Raw genomic sequence first — 16603 nt, 5'->3', positions numbered from 1 at the left:
AGGGTCAATAAGACATAGCTGACTTCCCATGGGGTCAGCACAGTGTAGTTGGTTTTTTAAAAGATCATTGTCATGCATCATTCTCCCCACCAGCCCCTTTCGGTTTGTATTATTTAGCTCTTGTTACAGAACTTGTTTCTTCCATATTTAACTTCATTGCTGGCAGGGATGAAGTATGGTGCATGGCTCTCATTCTGCTAAGAAAACAAGGAAAGGGGCCTTTATTCAATCATCCATTTTTTTTTCTGGGAAGTGTGGCTTGACGTTCTGATTTTAATCCTGAGAAGAAATGGTTACAGTGATGTTTCTAGACTTTATAATATGATAGAATATTTTGACATAATTGAAGGTGTTCCATTCCTTTGAAAATAGCCATGCCCTGTACCTGTGAGAAGTTAACAAAACACCCGGGTAATTTAAACTGTGCTGGAGAGTAGAACAATACTGTATTCCAACAGAAATAATTAAATCAGAGCAGGATGACCTTGGCACCATGTTATTTTCCTGTTGATTTCTTAAGTATCCGAGGAAGACTTGGAATAAAGAAATAAGCTCTGGAACCCCTACTGGAAGATGCATAGTCTTTGTACAGTTGTAATAAAGTGAGCATTAAAACCTCTGTTTCAAACAATTAAACTGTATTGAATAGCATAATAGGAAAATTCTGGAGAAATAATTAGTTACGCATGCTATTTTGATTTGAAAAACTTTTATAGAGGTTTATAGACCACAGATATAATTTTAAAATGACAAATCAAATAAATAAACACTTTAATGTTATTTGATAGGAAAACATATCATGGGAATAAAAACTTCTCATCTGCAGTTGCTAATGTGTTTTGGAATTGTGTAGTGCTTTCGTTCATTAATGAGAACTTTATTGGATTTTGTTTAGTGATAAATTGGCTTCAAGAAGGGTAACATATGGTTCTGCCTAGGTAGAATAAAATTGTGGTTGTGAAGTAAATTGCTGGCATTGGTAAAATGGGCTAAAAGGCTGCATTTGGTTTTCAAGTAGAGCTGTTTGGAGTCAAATCTGCAAAGTGAACTTTCTTGTACAGGCAATTCTCAACTTACACTGGGGTTACATTTCGGGGATAATGCATAAACTCAAAATCACATATAGCAAAGTGCATGGGATTCAGGGGTGGGAGGGATTGCCAAGGTCTTTTTTTCCTGGCCTTCCCCCTTCCTTCCTTCCTTCCTTCCTTCCTTCCTTCCTTCCTTCCTTCTTACCTACCTACCTACCTACCTACCTATTTTATTGCCAAGTGCATAAAGCTGAATGCGCACAAGTTAAATAAACATAAGTTGTCAGTTACCTGCATCCTAAAACGTTGGTAGGGTGAGCAGATTGGACTCCTTAAAAGGTACAATTGAGAGATATAAATTTGAGGCTGATGAGTTAGGTTTTTGTGTTACCTTTCGTCCAAACGCAGCAGTTAACTGTCTCTTAATATAACAGTGAATCAACCTTACTGGGTAGCGAATGAATGCTGTTAAGCAAGTAGAAAAAATCATATCTAAGGTTACGTATAATTTATTCCCTATAAATATTGATTTTGAGCCGAACTTCATGGACAGTGTTGTCTGAATGCCATGCATTTAATCTCTTGTGAATATATTGACCTAGGAGTCACTGTACTGAAGACGGTTGAGCTACCGCAGCCGCTTTTATTTCTCTTGGTGAATTCTCCAGCCCTCAGCATGTATAATTAAGGCATGCTAAAAATGGTTTTATATATGGAGGCAAACAGATAATACAAGAAAAGAGAGTGCTTAGGGAAGGTCCTTGAGGAGCAATGTTTGAAGAAACAATAGCTGCTTCGTTTACCAACAAGCAATGCAGGGGGAGTGAAGACATCTCTTATATCTTATTGATTGGAAGAGAATTGACTGATATTCTGTCATTTAGTATACTAAGCACTCATCCTGCTGTATATGGTAAGGATGTGTGTACCACCACATCTATTCAGTTTTTGAGTTTTTGAGAAACTTGATGACTTCTCACAGCTGTCCATGGAGGCGCAGGTCAATTCTGTGTCCAGGGGCAGCTGTTTACCAGCTCCATCTGGTACACAGGCTGAGACCCTATCTGCCCACAGACTGTCTTGCCAGAGTGGTGCATGCTCTAGTTATCTCTCCCATGGACTACTGCAATGCGCTCTATGTGGGGCTACCTTTGAAGGTGACCTAGAAATTACAACTAATTCAGAATGCGGCAGCTAGACTGGTGACTGGGAGCAGCCGCCGAGACCACATAACACCGGTCTTGAAAGACCTACATTGGCTCCCAGTACGTTTCCGAGCACAATTCAAAGTGTTGGTGCTGACCTTTATAGCCCTAAACGGCCTCGGTCCAGTATACCTGAAGGAGCGTCCCGTGCTGAGGGCCTTCTGGCGGTTCCCTCATGAGAAGCAAAGTTACAGGGAACCAGGCAGAGGGCCTACTTGGTAGTGGCACCCGCCCTGTGGAATGCCCTCCCACCAGATAATAATAATAATAATAATAATAATAATAATAATAATAATTTATTATTTATACCCCGCCCATCTGGCTGGGCCTCCCCAGCCACTCTGGGCGGCTTCCATAGAAACCAAAAATACACTAAAATATCACACGTTAAAAACTTCCCTGAACAGGGCTGCCTTAAGATGTCTTCTGAATGTCAGGTAGTTGTTTATCGCTTTGACATCTGCTGGAAGGGCGTTCCACAGAGCGGGCGCCACTACTGAGAAGGCCCTCTGCCTGGTTCCCTGTAGCTTTGCTTCTCGCAATGAGGGAACCGCCAGAAGGCCCTCGGCGCTGGACCTCAGCGTCTGGGCAGAACGATGGGGGTGGACCGAGGCCATTTAGGGCTTTAAAGGTCAGCACCAACACTTTGAATTGTGCTCGGAAACGTACTGGGAGCCAATGTAGGTCTTTCAAGACTGGTGTTATATGGTCTCGGTGGCCACCCCCAGTCACCAGTCTAGCTGCCGCATTCTGGATTAGTTGTAGTTTCCGAGTCACCTTCAAAGGTAGCACCACGTAGAGCGCATTGCAGTAGTCCAAGCGGGAGATAACCAGAGCATGCACCACTCTGGCGAGACAGTCCGCAGGCAGATGGAGCTGGTAAACAGCTGCCCTGGACACAGATTTCACCTGTGCCCCCATGGAAAGCTGTGAGTCCAAAATGACTCCCAGGCTGCACACCTGGTCCTTCAGGGGCACAGTAACCCCATTCAGCACCAGGGAATCCTCCACACCCGCCCGCCTCCTGTCCCCCAAAAACATTACTTCTGTCTTGTCAGGATTCAACCTCAATCTGTTAGCCGCCATCCATCCTCCAACCGCCTCCAGACACTCACACAGGACCTTCACTGCCTTCACTGGTTCTGATTTAAAAGAGAGGTAGAGCTGGGTATCATCCGCATACTGATGAACACCCAGCCCAAACCTCCTGATGATCTCTCCCAGCGGCTGCATGTAAATGTTGAAAAGCATGGGGGAGAGGACAGAACCCTGAGGCACCCCACAAGTGAGAGCCCAGGGGTCAGAACACTCATCCCCCCCACCACTTTCTGAACACGGCCCAGGAGGAAGGAGCGGAACCACTGTATGACAGTGCCCCCAGCTCCCAGCCCCTCAAGACGGTCCAGAAGGATGTTATGGTCGATGGTATCAAACGCCGCTGAGAGATCCAGCAGAACTAGGAAACAGCTCTCACCTTTGTCCCTAGCCCACCGGAGATAATCAACCATGTTGATGTTTTATATATGTGGGGAATAGTGCCATAATTTAAAATTATAGAACAATGCATAATTTTAACAATTAGAGCAATATCTGAATTATAAAACCTGCCGTGAGTATGCAATGGCTATAGTATTATATTTTTATGGATTTTAGTTGCATTGCTAATCTTAAAATACAGACATTAAAATTAATAAGGAAATTGCATAGAGAAATAACCTTAGTGCTTCTTGGTTTTTATATAGATTTCAGCAGCAATTGTATAATTAACCAACTTTCATTTTCCCTGCTGGTATTGTATCTCATAGGGTCTCCCAAACTTGGGTGTCTGGATGTTTTTGGGCTATAATTCCCATAATCGCTGGCCACTGGTCCTGCTAGCTAGGAATGATGGGAGTTGTAGACCTAAGACTGGGAAACCCTGGTATAGTGTATCCCTTCTTTCAGGTCCTGCAGTATTTATTAAACTAAAGTTACTGGAAAATTATTAATTTAAATTCTTACCCTTAGACCAGTATATGAACAATTGTTGCATATATATCTGAAATTAATTAATTTTGTAAGCCATTTGTAATGTGGATTTGATGGCACTATCATTTTCGACTTTCTGCTTTCCTGAAATACCCACCTTTATATATCATTTGTCTTCCAGAGGCTTGAAACATTTTATTTCATTGATTGTTAAGTCCCAGCATGACAACAGTCTTGAAACCACTTGATCTGTGGTTAGTTATTCATCTACCATACATAATAAAGAATGTATGAAATCTGCTGTGGAAAAGCGTGTGAAAAAGTTCAAAATATGGGATGTGGTTGGTTGCCATAATGGGAAGTACTGATTGATGTAATGAATTTCATTTTTCTTTACTTTTTCAAGCTGGACCTGTGATCTGCAGAATGCTGACCTATCCTCCAACTCGAAGAGAGTTAATAGTGGGCTGTGGTCTACAAATGTTCCAGCAACTGGCAGGTATTAACACAGTCATGTATGTATCACTTTTTCAACTTTGGTTTTTTTATTTAAAAAACATGTTTCATTTGGTACAACAAAAAATAGACAAAAAGCTTTCAGTGACATGTATATTTTTCAGATAGTATAGAGGGCGAGGGGTGACCAGTAGAGAAAATGTCAGGAAGCCCAGAAACAATGGAAATAGTATAAAGGTGATTTATAAATTGACAAACTCCACTTGTAAGAAACTCTCCATTTGTTGTGATAAAGCATGGGATGCAGTGCAGGAAATATTGTCATATTAATTTGAGATGTTTGGAGATACTGTTGTAATTGTTACCCAACAGTGGCAACTGTTTAAGTTTATATATACATTCACATGTAATAATATTTTGTAAATTTAATAATTACTTTTCTACTGTTTACATTGTTCTGTAGATTCCTGTGGTTTTCTGTTTTGCATATCCCTGGGGACCTTCTCCTTTGTTTTAGATGTGTGCTTTTCAAATTTTGCATGAAAATGCATTGTCAACTGCATTTAGACTAATGTTCAAGGTAACAGAGCAGATTTTTCTGCAGTGCGCCTATTTAAGCATGCTTCCCTACGAGGCGAAACAAAATCCACAAAGTGTAGGGCTGGCATCAAATTACTTTGAAAATGTGATGTGTGCATATGGTAAATGAGAAAATATCTGAAGTTCCTGAGGAAAAAACACAGTTGGAGTAGGTCCAAATCTTTTTTCTTTCTTTCTTTCTTTCTTTGGAAGTATATTGAAACCCTGTAAGATTTATGGTACTCATTAGCAGACTTTGCTTATCCTAAACTTACAGATGTGCTTAGATCAGAAACGCCTTACCAAGCAGTAGTTTTTGCAGACTGTGAATGGAACAGATCTAGTTGACAATGAGGAAGTGGAGAAGGGCGGAAGTTACTGCGAAAAACCTCTTAAATTCTCAAATGCATTACAGCAGCTCTGGTGTGGATTTATTAAGTAAATCTTTAGGCACCAAGTATTAGAAGCACACAATTCAGTGTAAATTGATTTCCCCTCAGTTTGTTTTTTTGGTGTTTGAGATACAGACACACACAAATGTATGTTAGGGGACCTGCACTGTAAAATGCTTTGATACTGTAGATTGAAAACCTGTCGCCTTACTAGATATAAATCGTTGTATATGACAGCAGACTGCTTGGTAACCTTCAGCACATTCTATGACCTATACATTTTAATGGCTTACTAACCTAAAGATGCAGCACTGCACACATTTAGCCTTCTGCCATATCTTTTCCAGTTGACTGTATTTTAAATGAGGACCATGGTAGCAGAGTGAACCATCGCTTTTGCATGTTGGGTAGGGAGGGAAATGTGCTAAACAAGGTTTTTCCATGTGCAGCTGTTGAAGAAACTGGTCTCATTATATTTACTACATGTTTTGTACAGAAGGATCATAGTTCAGTGGTGGAGAATCTGCTTTCCATATAGAAGATCACAGGCTGGGAAAGTTTCCTTTTTGGAAACCTTGTACAACTAGCTGCCAGTCGGTTTAAGCAGTGCTGAGCTAATGGACCGATGCTCTCAGCCTGTATAAAGCAGCCTCCTGTGTTCCTATATACTACTTTTTGTTTGCATTTTTATAACAGTGACTTGTGAAGATAAGCAAATTCAGGTACCAATTCTTTCATGCTATTATGTAATGAAGTTACATAACAACCAGCTGGAATAGCAGCTGATGGACACGGTTCTGATAGAAGAGGAACCAAATGGCATTTGGACCCAGCTGAGCTGATAAAGGAGGACTAACTGTTTCTTTTCTGTCAGTTGCAACCAAGTGGAACTGCGCCCTAAATCCTAATTGAACTCTGACTCCATTAGTTTGCCTGCAGAACTTTTACGATCTTCAAAAATTATTCTGGCTCATTTTATGCCTGCTGATTGTCACTGGTGTGGCGAACCTGTGTTGAGAACTTGGGACTGGGCTAACATCCTTGAATGTAGCTCCATAAACCATCCTAATATCCCTGCACAAAGAAGGGTTACAGCCTAGGCTTCTTACTGTGACATGGTGTAGCAGTCTGAGTGACACCAGAAATGACAAGGTTTAAGGCTCCACTTGATAGATGACGTGGGGCCAATAATTCTCTCAAATGAAGGTGCTGTGCCCCTTGGAAGAAGCTCAGGACAGCTCCACCCCACCCCAGTCTCATTGACAGATACAGTGATTTTTATGTGGACGGGCATCATGTAAGATTATATCTGCAGCCTAGCCGGTAGCATTACTACGTGAACAAAGTCTTAAATAAGTTTAAAAACAAACAACCAGGAGAATGCCATAGGCAAAATCTAGTCTGTTTTGGGAAGGGTATTGGAGATAGGAAACTCCTGTCTTACAGGACAGTAATTGTCATTCTAATGGTGGAGGTCATTTAGAAATGCTTTATTGGTATTGCAGACTTGCATCCTCATAATGTGACACTTGATCGTGGGGATTCAGTGATAGGAAGTATAATTGAAAACTGTAAATCAGAGTGAGGATATTCAAATGTCAAATGACTAGGAGATTAAATGACCTGCTGATAAACTCTAACAAAAGGATGTTGCATGAAATCGTACAAAATTAGTAGAAATTAGTAGGAATGTTGTACTTATAACCCTAAGAAACTGATAAGTCTTAAATATGAAAACTATCAGTTATTTTAATGATTACATTTCAGACATATATTTTTGTGGCTGTGAGATCTGTGTAAGAATTCAGTAGTATTGCAGACTTAATAAGTTTGCTTTGGGAGAAATGTATCTTGCTGGTGTCTTTGTATTCTTCTCTGTTCCTATTTTTAAGCCATTTGTGTGAGTCTTTCACAGTCCAGCCATTTCTCCTCCTTGATCCTGCCAGGAAGTCATAGTACTATTTGATTTCAGCCTGTTGCCTTGGTAATAACTCTAATGCCACAAATTCAGCATTATAACTTCACTGCACGATCAAAAAGCTGTGAGTGTGTGCTTTGTGGGAGAGAGCCCAAAGGCTTTGTTGTAATACACAGCTTTGATAATTAGTAAAACTGAGAGAGAACGACTTGCTTTTTTCAAACATAGCAGCCTGCCAGATTTGAGGTGCTGAAATTCATCTCCATTAAAAAAAAAGGAATGTTCAGTCAATCGGTTTCCCTTTGACAATATTCCTATGCATCCTTCCCACTATTCATCAGATATTTGTTGATGTTTGGAAGAATACATAGCCAACATTATCTGTATCAAGAGCAAGGTATGGAAGGTAGGTATGTTTAAAAACCTCATTGTCACTTGAGTCACTTTAGTCTTCCGTATTTAAATGCACACTTGATGTAAGCCAAATTCATAAATTTGTTAATGAGGTTGTGGGGGAGGTTTCTTGGGCTCGTTTCTCATACGTTTTGAAAAACACTGATCAATCAGGATGTTTACTCATTTGTTCATCTTGGAGTTGGAGCTATAAATACTGCACTTTATACAACCCATTTTTCCTTTAAAAAAAGGGGGGGGGAGAACAGCATTTGCCTTGAGGTGAAATCTTTTGAAAGATGGTCAGTGTGAAATCTGACGATGGTTGGCAGGAATTGAACGCAACCCTTGTGTAATATCCTGCTAAAGTTATTATAGCAAATGGCACCATGTCTTGCACTTTGTGGATTTTAGTCACCGTTATTTTGAGAGCGTCAAAACAGGTTCTGCTGGTGAGAGACTGACATATCTAGGTAACCAAACTCAGTTGGAGTTTAACAAGAAACAATCTCACACCAAGATTAAGTGAGTGGGCAGGACTTGATGAAAAATAGTCGCACCTGTGACATGCTTTCCTACCCCAGGAGGTCTTTTAAAAATAAGGTCTTTTATCTTCTGACTGAGGTGTGCTTTCCAATAGGAGGCAACTCCTTTATATGTTTTATAAAATGCGTAGGCAGTTAGCAGAAGAGACTTGCTATATCAGTTGGTCCAAATAGGTTCCAGTTTATTTCAATGCACGTTGTGCATTAAATTAATAGTCCACAAATATTTGTTTATTTCTTTGACGACTGTGACAACCCACAGTCGGACTTTTCGTGTTAACTGAACCTTCTCACTTTTAAGACGCTCCTTCAGTATTGCTCTACAACGACAATAGCAAGATGAAAGGGATACAGGATCCATTCAAAAATCAGACTAAAATATGATAGAGGATAGTGCCCCTTGTGGTATTTTGTATTCTTAATGCTTCAACAAAATGTTGCCTGTAGCATTTCTTTATTCTTCCCACCCCTCGGTGCAATATATAAGCTGGCTAACACCTTTTGAAAAATATTAAAGCTTAGCTAGAAATGACAAAAAAATATTATTCTTGCACAAGAAACTAAATTCCCTATCCAGCTTGGGAACTGCGTATCTTTCTAATCTACCCCTGAAAGACATCTTACCTATCAGTTCTCCTGAACAAGAAGTAGGAAGAGCTCTCTTTACATATCTCTTACATGTGATTTGATAGCTTATGAATAGTCTCTGAGAAGGTACCTGCCTGAATAGCAAGGTATAGAGAGTCTGGGGAGGAAGGAATATCGCTCCTCTATGCCAACTCTGCCCCAGCTTCTGCCAACCTAGCAGTTCAAAAGCATACCAGTTCGAGTAGATTAGTAGGTACCACTGTGCACTCTGGCACTCGTCACAGTCCTCCATGCAGTAGCGGTTTAGTCATGCTGGCCACATGACCCAGAAAGCTGTGGACAAACACCGGCTCCCCTTGGCCTAAAAAGTGAAATGAGCACTGCACCCCATAGTCGCCTTTGACGAGACTTAACCGCCCAGGGGTCCTTTAGTAACACATCTATGACCTTGGTGGCTCTTGGAGAAGGGAGGATTATTGCCAGTGCAGCAAGTTGCCTGCTTGGTTGCTGCAGGTGACGCTAACAATAAATCATGTGGCAGTTTTCATATGCATGCGTTCCTGAACAGTCTAGATAGCATGTTAATTTATATGTCTTCAGCATATAAAGTGAAGAGGGACCACTATGACTTCTGCTGCTCTTGAGGTTTGCCTTCTTTGGAAATCTTAAAACCATGGGCTCCTGGAGGTTGTGTTTTGATACGTCCGTTGTATCCAGGACTTAAGTGTGTTGCAGATGTGGTAGTTCTGGATGGGATCACTGCTTGCCCTACCAGCAGCTTTGAAAATGACTCCTGCTGTTCAGCATTCATTACTTCCTACCATTTACCCTGTAACAAGTTTATATGTGGAGTTCCTCTCCCCCATTTAGAAAACACATACACAGACAGAGAAATGCATTATGAGATGTGATGCGTGTAATGTGCCTGGGAGTGGAGTGTGGCTTATTAGTAAAATAGGACAGTTCTCTTGGGAAATATGCTCTCATTTTGAATCATTTCACCCTCCTCTTGCTGTGTCTACTTCATCTTAAATATGTCCATTATAGTAGAATAGTTGCTGTGAGTGACACACACATAATTGGAAAATGTTTCACATATATTTTGATTTGAAGTAGTCTTGTAAAAGTCAACTGAATTGTTCAGAAACATAAGTAGGTTTGGACTACTACATTTTCAGAGGTGAACACTTTTTTTGCAAAACATCTTTGTATATTCCTTTTTGTTCCTTTTTTCCTATGGGATTAATTAAGTTTGGAGATCTAATCATTCTCTCATGTGAGAAAAATAATCTGATAAGGAAGCTGTAGCTCAGAGGTAGAAATAGCTGTTACGTTTTGCCTGACTAAATATATAAAAATTAAATATATTGCAGTGATTAACAAAAACAGAGATATTAAATTCTTATAGCAACTGTTCTCTTTATTTTTTAAAAAACTAAAAACCACAGGTCAAGCAAAACTGTCTAGAATTTTCTCTTTGGGCAGCATCTCATTCAAAGAGTCTGAAATAAAAAACAACAACATTTTATAGTGCAATCCTCTACATGTAAACTACATGTAAACGTATTAAGTTGAATAGAATTTACTTCCAAGTTGAATTAAGTTGAATAAGATTACAGCCTCAGTCATTTTCTGCAGGCTTTAAAATTCTAATAGGTGTGGAGCTCTTTAGGTTGCTGAACTACAACCCCCATTGACCCTGAACATTGGTCATATTTGCTAGGATTCCCCCCTTCTTTCCAGCACTTGGATCCCTTTGTGTAACTTCCAGAATACACAGTCTTAGATGATGGACCCCTTTGAGCCCATGATTGAGATGGTTTTGATTAACATAAAGGCAATAATGAAATAACTGAGTTCTTAATCATTCCTGAATTATATTTAGTGATAAGGTCAGAGTTGCCACAAAGAGCAAAACACTTTTATTAATCCTTATTTGCATTGCAACAATTATTTAAAATATTGTCTTTTGCAAATCCAAATATTTAGTTTATAACCTGATTTGATGAAATTATGACAATGGTTTATTTGTAATGGATTATATTTTAAGGTATTTTTCACTTTTGTGATTAGAATTTCTCCACACTCATAAAGTTGAAAAACTTCTAATGAAAGCCAGAAAGCTGCTGCATTCACATATAGCTCCAGCGTTTTTAATGAAAGTTTGATATTGATCAGATCCAAATGGGATTTTTTGAAATGATGAAATTTTTCAGCTCTCTGAAATGTGCCACGGATAATATGCTGATCTCCTTGAAGTGTGTGTGTTGTCTGTATTTAAAGTTTATTGTTCATTCCTTAGGCAGTACCTCCTGAATCACATCATTCTCTTCCGTCTGGGTCTGCTTCAGCAAAGATGATTGAGGGATTGCAACCTGGGGGCAGTGGAATATATCCCAGAATGCTGTGTCGATAGTCTCATCTTTCTATACAGTAGCCCTTTTCACATACTTTTATTCTTTATGCATGATAGAACAGTGGAGCTGTGACCACTTGGATTTAATATATAATTATGCCTAGTTACAGACACGGAGTCCAGGATGAGAGTCCAATGACCTCTTGCTTGTTGTCACTAATTTAACCAGTGTAGTTTATTGGTTGTGTGTATTCTAAGCATGAGGGACGCAGGTGGCGCTGTGGGTTAAAGCCTCAGCGCCTAGGGCTTGCCGATTGAAAGGTCGGCGGTTCGAATCCCTGCGGCGGGGTGCGCTCCCGCTGCTCGGTCCCAGCGCCTGCCAACCTAGCAGTTCGAAAGCACCTCCGGGTGCAAGTAGATAAATAGGGACCGCTTACCAGCGGGAAGGTAAACGGCGTTTCCGTGTGCGGCTCTGGCTCGCCAGAGCAGCGATGTCACGCTGGCCACGTGACCCGGAAGTGTCTCCGGACAGCACTGGCCCCTGGCCTCTTGAGTGAGATGGGCGCACAACCCCAGAGTCTGTCAAGACTGGCCCGTACGGGCAGGGGTACCTTTACCTTTTTTTATTCTAAGCATCCATGCATCCAAGAGGGTGAATGAGTGCAGAAAGCATATGCATACTTGAGGCAGTGTGATTAAAATTAATTTGGCCGTGTCTTTATGGCTTCTTCTGTGTTTTGGATTTGTAGTATTTTTGATACAGAGCCAGTTAATTTAATGATTTAATTGAAGAGCTCATTTCTGTCAAGGAGTCTTTAAAATGTGCTCCAAAATATGCAGATTGGGGTCTAGTGCTTAAATGCAGAGTTGAGAAAGACATGTTCAGAAAAATAAGTGCAGAAAAACACACACACATGAATAAATATAGTGGGCAAAAGCTGAAATTCCTGTCATATTATTTACCCCCAGTAGGAAGGAAGCCTCATTTATTTCAACAGAACTACTTCTGAGTAAAGCATACCAGTTGTGTTTTATTCTGCAAAGACAGCACATTGAATGAATGAAATGATAATGAGGGAGGTGCTCTGACAAGCATACCCCAGTATCCTCCTCCTTCTCTTGCCTGCCTGCCTTCCTTCCTTCCTTCCTTCCTTTCTTTCTTTCTTTCTTTCTTTCTTTCTTTCTTTTGCAGCTCTGGGAGGGACCCTTCCTAAATCACAGATGAGGGCATCCACATTTCTTCCTCTTAATGCTTAGCAACAGTGGTTAAGCGATGGTCATTTGCAATTGTGCTGCCTGAGTGCTAAATCATAATGGCTACATCTGCATGTTGTGTGCTAACTTTCTTCAGAAATGTCTGGTCAACCTTTTTAAAAAAGAAAGAAAGAAAGAAAGAAAGAAAGAAAGAAAGAAAGAAAGAAAAGAATCTGGGGCCTGTGCTGGCCTTGGCTCCACCAGAATCCTAACCCTTCCACCCATCTGTCTGTAGACTTGCCTCAATTCTGTTACTCCATTTCCCTTCCAGTTCTTCAAATCCCCTAATAGTTCATGATTTTCCACATTCTGTATTGCAAAAGATAGCAATAAGGTGACAACCCTGGATTTGACTTACTTATAAACCTTTTCCAGTTCAGATTTCCCCTAAACAATTTATGTTGGTGTAAAGAATGAAGGTTTACACATTCTCTTTGAGGAGAGACGCCGGAAAGTTGGGATGGCTATTAGCCAACCTGTTCCTTGCCTTGATAACCCTTCCTTTTAAGTGAGAGGGAACCATGGACTGGCCAGCACATGCTTTCAAAGTCCTCATCTCTGAGCAGCCTCCTGACCTTAGGAAGGGACATTTTGGAATGCTTGAAGGTATAGATTGCATTGTCAGAAACAGAGGGAATGATGCTACTTCAAGATTTGTATACAATGAAGCATCCTGAGAGAATTAACAAGGCTGTGGAAGTTGGCTGTTCTTGATCGTAACTTCCAAAAGTTAAATTCTGGGATTTGTAGCTGCCAGACATTTTCTTTGTAGGTTCCCATGATCACTGAATAATATGCCAAAACAGATGGAGCAGAAGCAAACATTTTAAGTTTGTGTGTATCAGGAGCGGGTGCTGCCAAATTAGTACAGTGGTGCCTCGCAAGACGAAAATAATCCGTTCCGCGAGTCTCTTCGTCTAGCGGTTTTTTCGTCTTGCGAAGCATCCCTATTAGCGGCTTAGCGGATTAGCGCTATTAGCGGCTTAGCGGCTTAGAAAAAGGGGGGGAGGGAAAAAACTCGCAAGACTCGCAAGACGTTTTCGTCTTGCGAAGCAAACCCATAGGGAAATTCGTCTTGCGAAGCGCCTCGAAAAATGGAAAACCCTTTCGTCTAGCGGGTTTTTCGTCTTGCGAGGCATTCGTCTTGCGGGGCACCACTGTACTCAGATGGCATACACATTAATATTACTATGCAGTTAACTACCGGGGCCTAAATAGTAATTTTTGGTACATTTTGTGGGGATGGGGCAAAAATACCCCCAAGATTGAATTAATGTTTGGTGTGGGTGTGGTAAAATCAAATAACCCTTCCGGGAAAGTGTAGGTTTAAGAATTTTTAAGCAACAAAAATGATTCAACACTTCAAGCAACTCACTTGCCCTTAGAATCCAGCAGTCACCCCCACCTAAACATTCATCAATTTTAGGAAAATTAGAACAGTCAAACCTCAGTTGTCTAACGTAATCCATTCTGGAAGCCCGTTTGGCTTCTGAAACGTTTGACAACCAAGGTGCGGCTTCTGATTGGTTGCAAGAGCTTTCTGCACTGAAGCGGAAGTCATGTCAGATGTTCAGCTTCTGAAAAACATTCGAAAACCAGAGCATTTTCTTCTGGATTTTCAGTGTTCGGGAGCCGAAATGTTCCAAAATGGAGGCGTTCGGGAACAGAGGTCTGATTGTAGTCTTATACTGAATCAGACCAATGGTCCATTTAGCTCAGTTTTATTTATTCTGGGAGCCTGCAGCTCTCCAGTGTTTCAGACAGAGGACATTTTCACCTTCTGCATAAAAAACTGATGCTCTATGAGTTACATCATCACCAAAACCCCCACATTCCAGGGATATTAATAGTTCTGCGAAAGTGGGGATGATACTCAGTTCAGTTTGATTTCATTTACATTGTGTCTTGAGAGCACAGAATAATAAATTTGATTGGTCTTGTGGCACATTTCTTATGTAATTGTTGGTGTTGGCAACTGTCTCTCGAAAGACAATGGAGTGTGCTTCTGGGGGGCGAAGACAAACTTCTGCATTAGCAGCACCAAAGTGACCCCCCTAGAGTCCAAGCCTGGGCAGGGTATATGCAGGTCCTGGGCTGCCCAGGTGACTAAAATCCCCCCCCCCCTCTTGGCTTCATTGATGTGGTCCAAAGGAAAGCACAGCAATACGTTTGGCACCAGCTGGGCTGCAGGAGTTGCCAGAAGGAGGCGTACAAGGTGCCATCCAACTATTTTAGGGACTCCACTCCGGATTTGTGTAGAATTGACTATTTAGCCTTTTCTTCTCCTGAAGATAATTCCTCAAGGCAGTAGAGGTTTCGGATCAGAGTTTTCCTTCCGCTATATGGGCTACCTTCCCAGGTTGTGTAATACATAGAAAGTATAATACATTAACCTTCACTGCCCAATGGATAGCTTCACTTTCTTCCTCATGTGTCGTGAGTGGTAGATAATATCCGAGGACCAAAGGAATAGCAATATGTAACCTGACTTGCAGGCGGTTTTCATGTATGCCTAAGTAAATGCATAAAAGCCTTTAATAATAATAATAATAATAATTTATTATTTGTACCCCGCCCATCTGGCTGGGTTTCCCCAGCCACTCTGGGCGGCTTCCAACAAGGATGAAAAATACACTAAAATGTCACATATTAAAAACTTCCCTGAACAGGGCTGCCTTCAGATGTCTTCTTGCACGGGTCTAGATTGTTGCTGCAGATGGCGAAACAGTCTCTAGGCAACTATGCTGAAGAAATGCATGACCCAGATGCTCTTTCATAATGTATGTGAGTAACATGAAAACTCGGGGTCAAGCCACCTCTTGGCCCCACTGAACGTATTTAGTAAATGCATTGTACACAGCCTGCTGCAATGATATTTACTCAGGACCATGGGAGCAATCTACACTACGATATTTAAGCATACTGAAGCTTTAGTAACTGTTAGTTTCACAGCTTAGTTTTGTAATGATTGTCACTGCGTGTTAAAGTTATTTCTTATATCAACTCCTGATTCGTAGTTGGATTGTTTTAATTACTAGTGTGCCCCTACCCTGAAATATTTGGATAGAGAGTGGGTTCTAAATGTTTTAATAAATATAAAGGTAAAGGTACCCCTGCCCGTACGGGCCAGTCTTGACAGACTCTGGGGTTGTACGCCCATCTCACTCAAGAGGCCGGGGGCCAGCGCTGTCCGGAGACACTTCCGGGTCACGTGGCCAGTGTGACAAAGCTGCATCTGGCAAACCAGCGCAGCACACGGAAACGCCGTTTACCTTCCCGCTAGTAAGCGGTCCCTATTTATCTACTTGCACCCGGGGGTGCTTTCGAACTGCTAGGTTGGCAGGCGCTGGGACCGAGCAGCGGGAGCGCACCCCGCTGCGGGGATTCGAACCGCCAACCTTTCGATCGGCAAGCCCTAGGCGCTGAGGCTTTTACCCACAGCGCCACCCGCGTCCCCTTAATAAATATTCACATACACAAAAATGCTATTCAGAACTAACAACTATGCCTGTTGCTTTAAAATTTAAGATTAGTGGGCACCTAAAGATATGCATTTATATTCTTTATATATAATTAGTCTAATATAATATCTCAATGTTTGATTAAGAAAAGAAAACCAGTATTCCCAGGAATTGTCTGGTTTTAGGCTGGCGGCTCTTACTGATGTTAATTAAGCAGTCCTAAAAGTTTAGACGTGTTTCTTTTTAAAAGTTAATTTATGCAAGGTAAATATTACTGATGTAGCACATTTAATTAAAAGTTGAAAAAGGAGAAAATAATGAGATGGTTTCTGTGTGTGAACTTAAACTTGAAGTGTTCCTGGAATTTTAAATACCTTCACTATGCTATTCAAGAATAATTTGGTTCAAGGGAATGATTTCATTAGGGGATAACGCTCTGTATGCAAAGAAGACTGTG

The 16603-nt window shown here is 41.0% G+C and overlaps 1 protein-coding gene across 1 annotated transcript in view; it reads left to right on the top strand.

The window, feature by feature from the left end:
* The window catches only part of SLC2A13 (solute carrier family 2 member 13), a 98691-nt gene that overhangs the window by 34931 nt on the left and 47157 nt on the right, over positions 1-16603 (top strand). Inside the window, exon 4 of the mRNA XM_079994218.1 lies at positions 4611-4719. Within this exon, the coding sequence (XP_079850344.1) occupies positions 4611-4719 (109 nt within the window). The remainder of the gene's footprint in view (positions 1-4610; positions 4720-16603) is intronic.

Source organism: Podarcis cretensis (assembly GCF_951804945.1).
Source record: "Podarcis cretensis genome assembly, chromosome: 10".
In the NCBI taxonomy this organism is placed as follows: domain Eukaryota; kingdom Metazoa; phylum Chordata; class Lepidosauria; order Squamata; family Lacertidae; genus Podarcis; species Podarcis cretensis.
The sequence above is the reverse complement of the archived record's forward strand: the minus strand, read 5'-3'. Positions and strand labels throughout refer to the sequence as shown.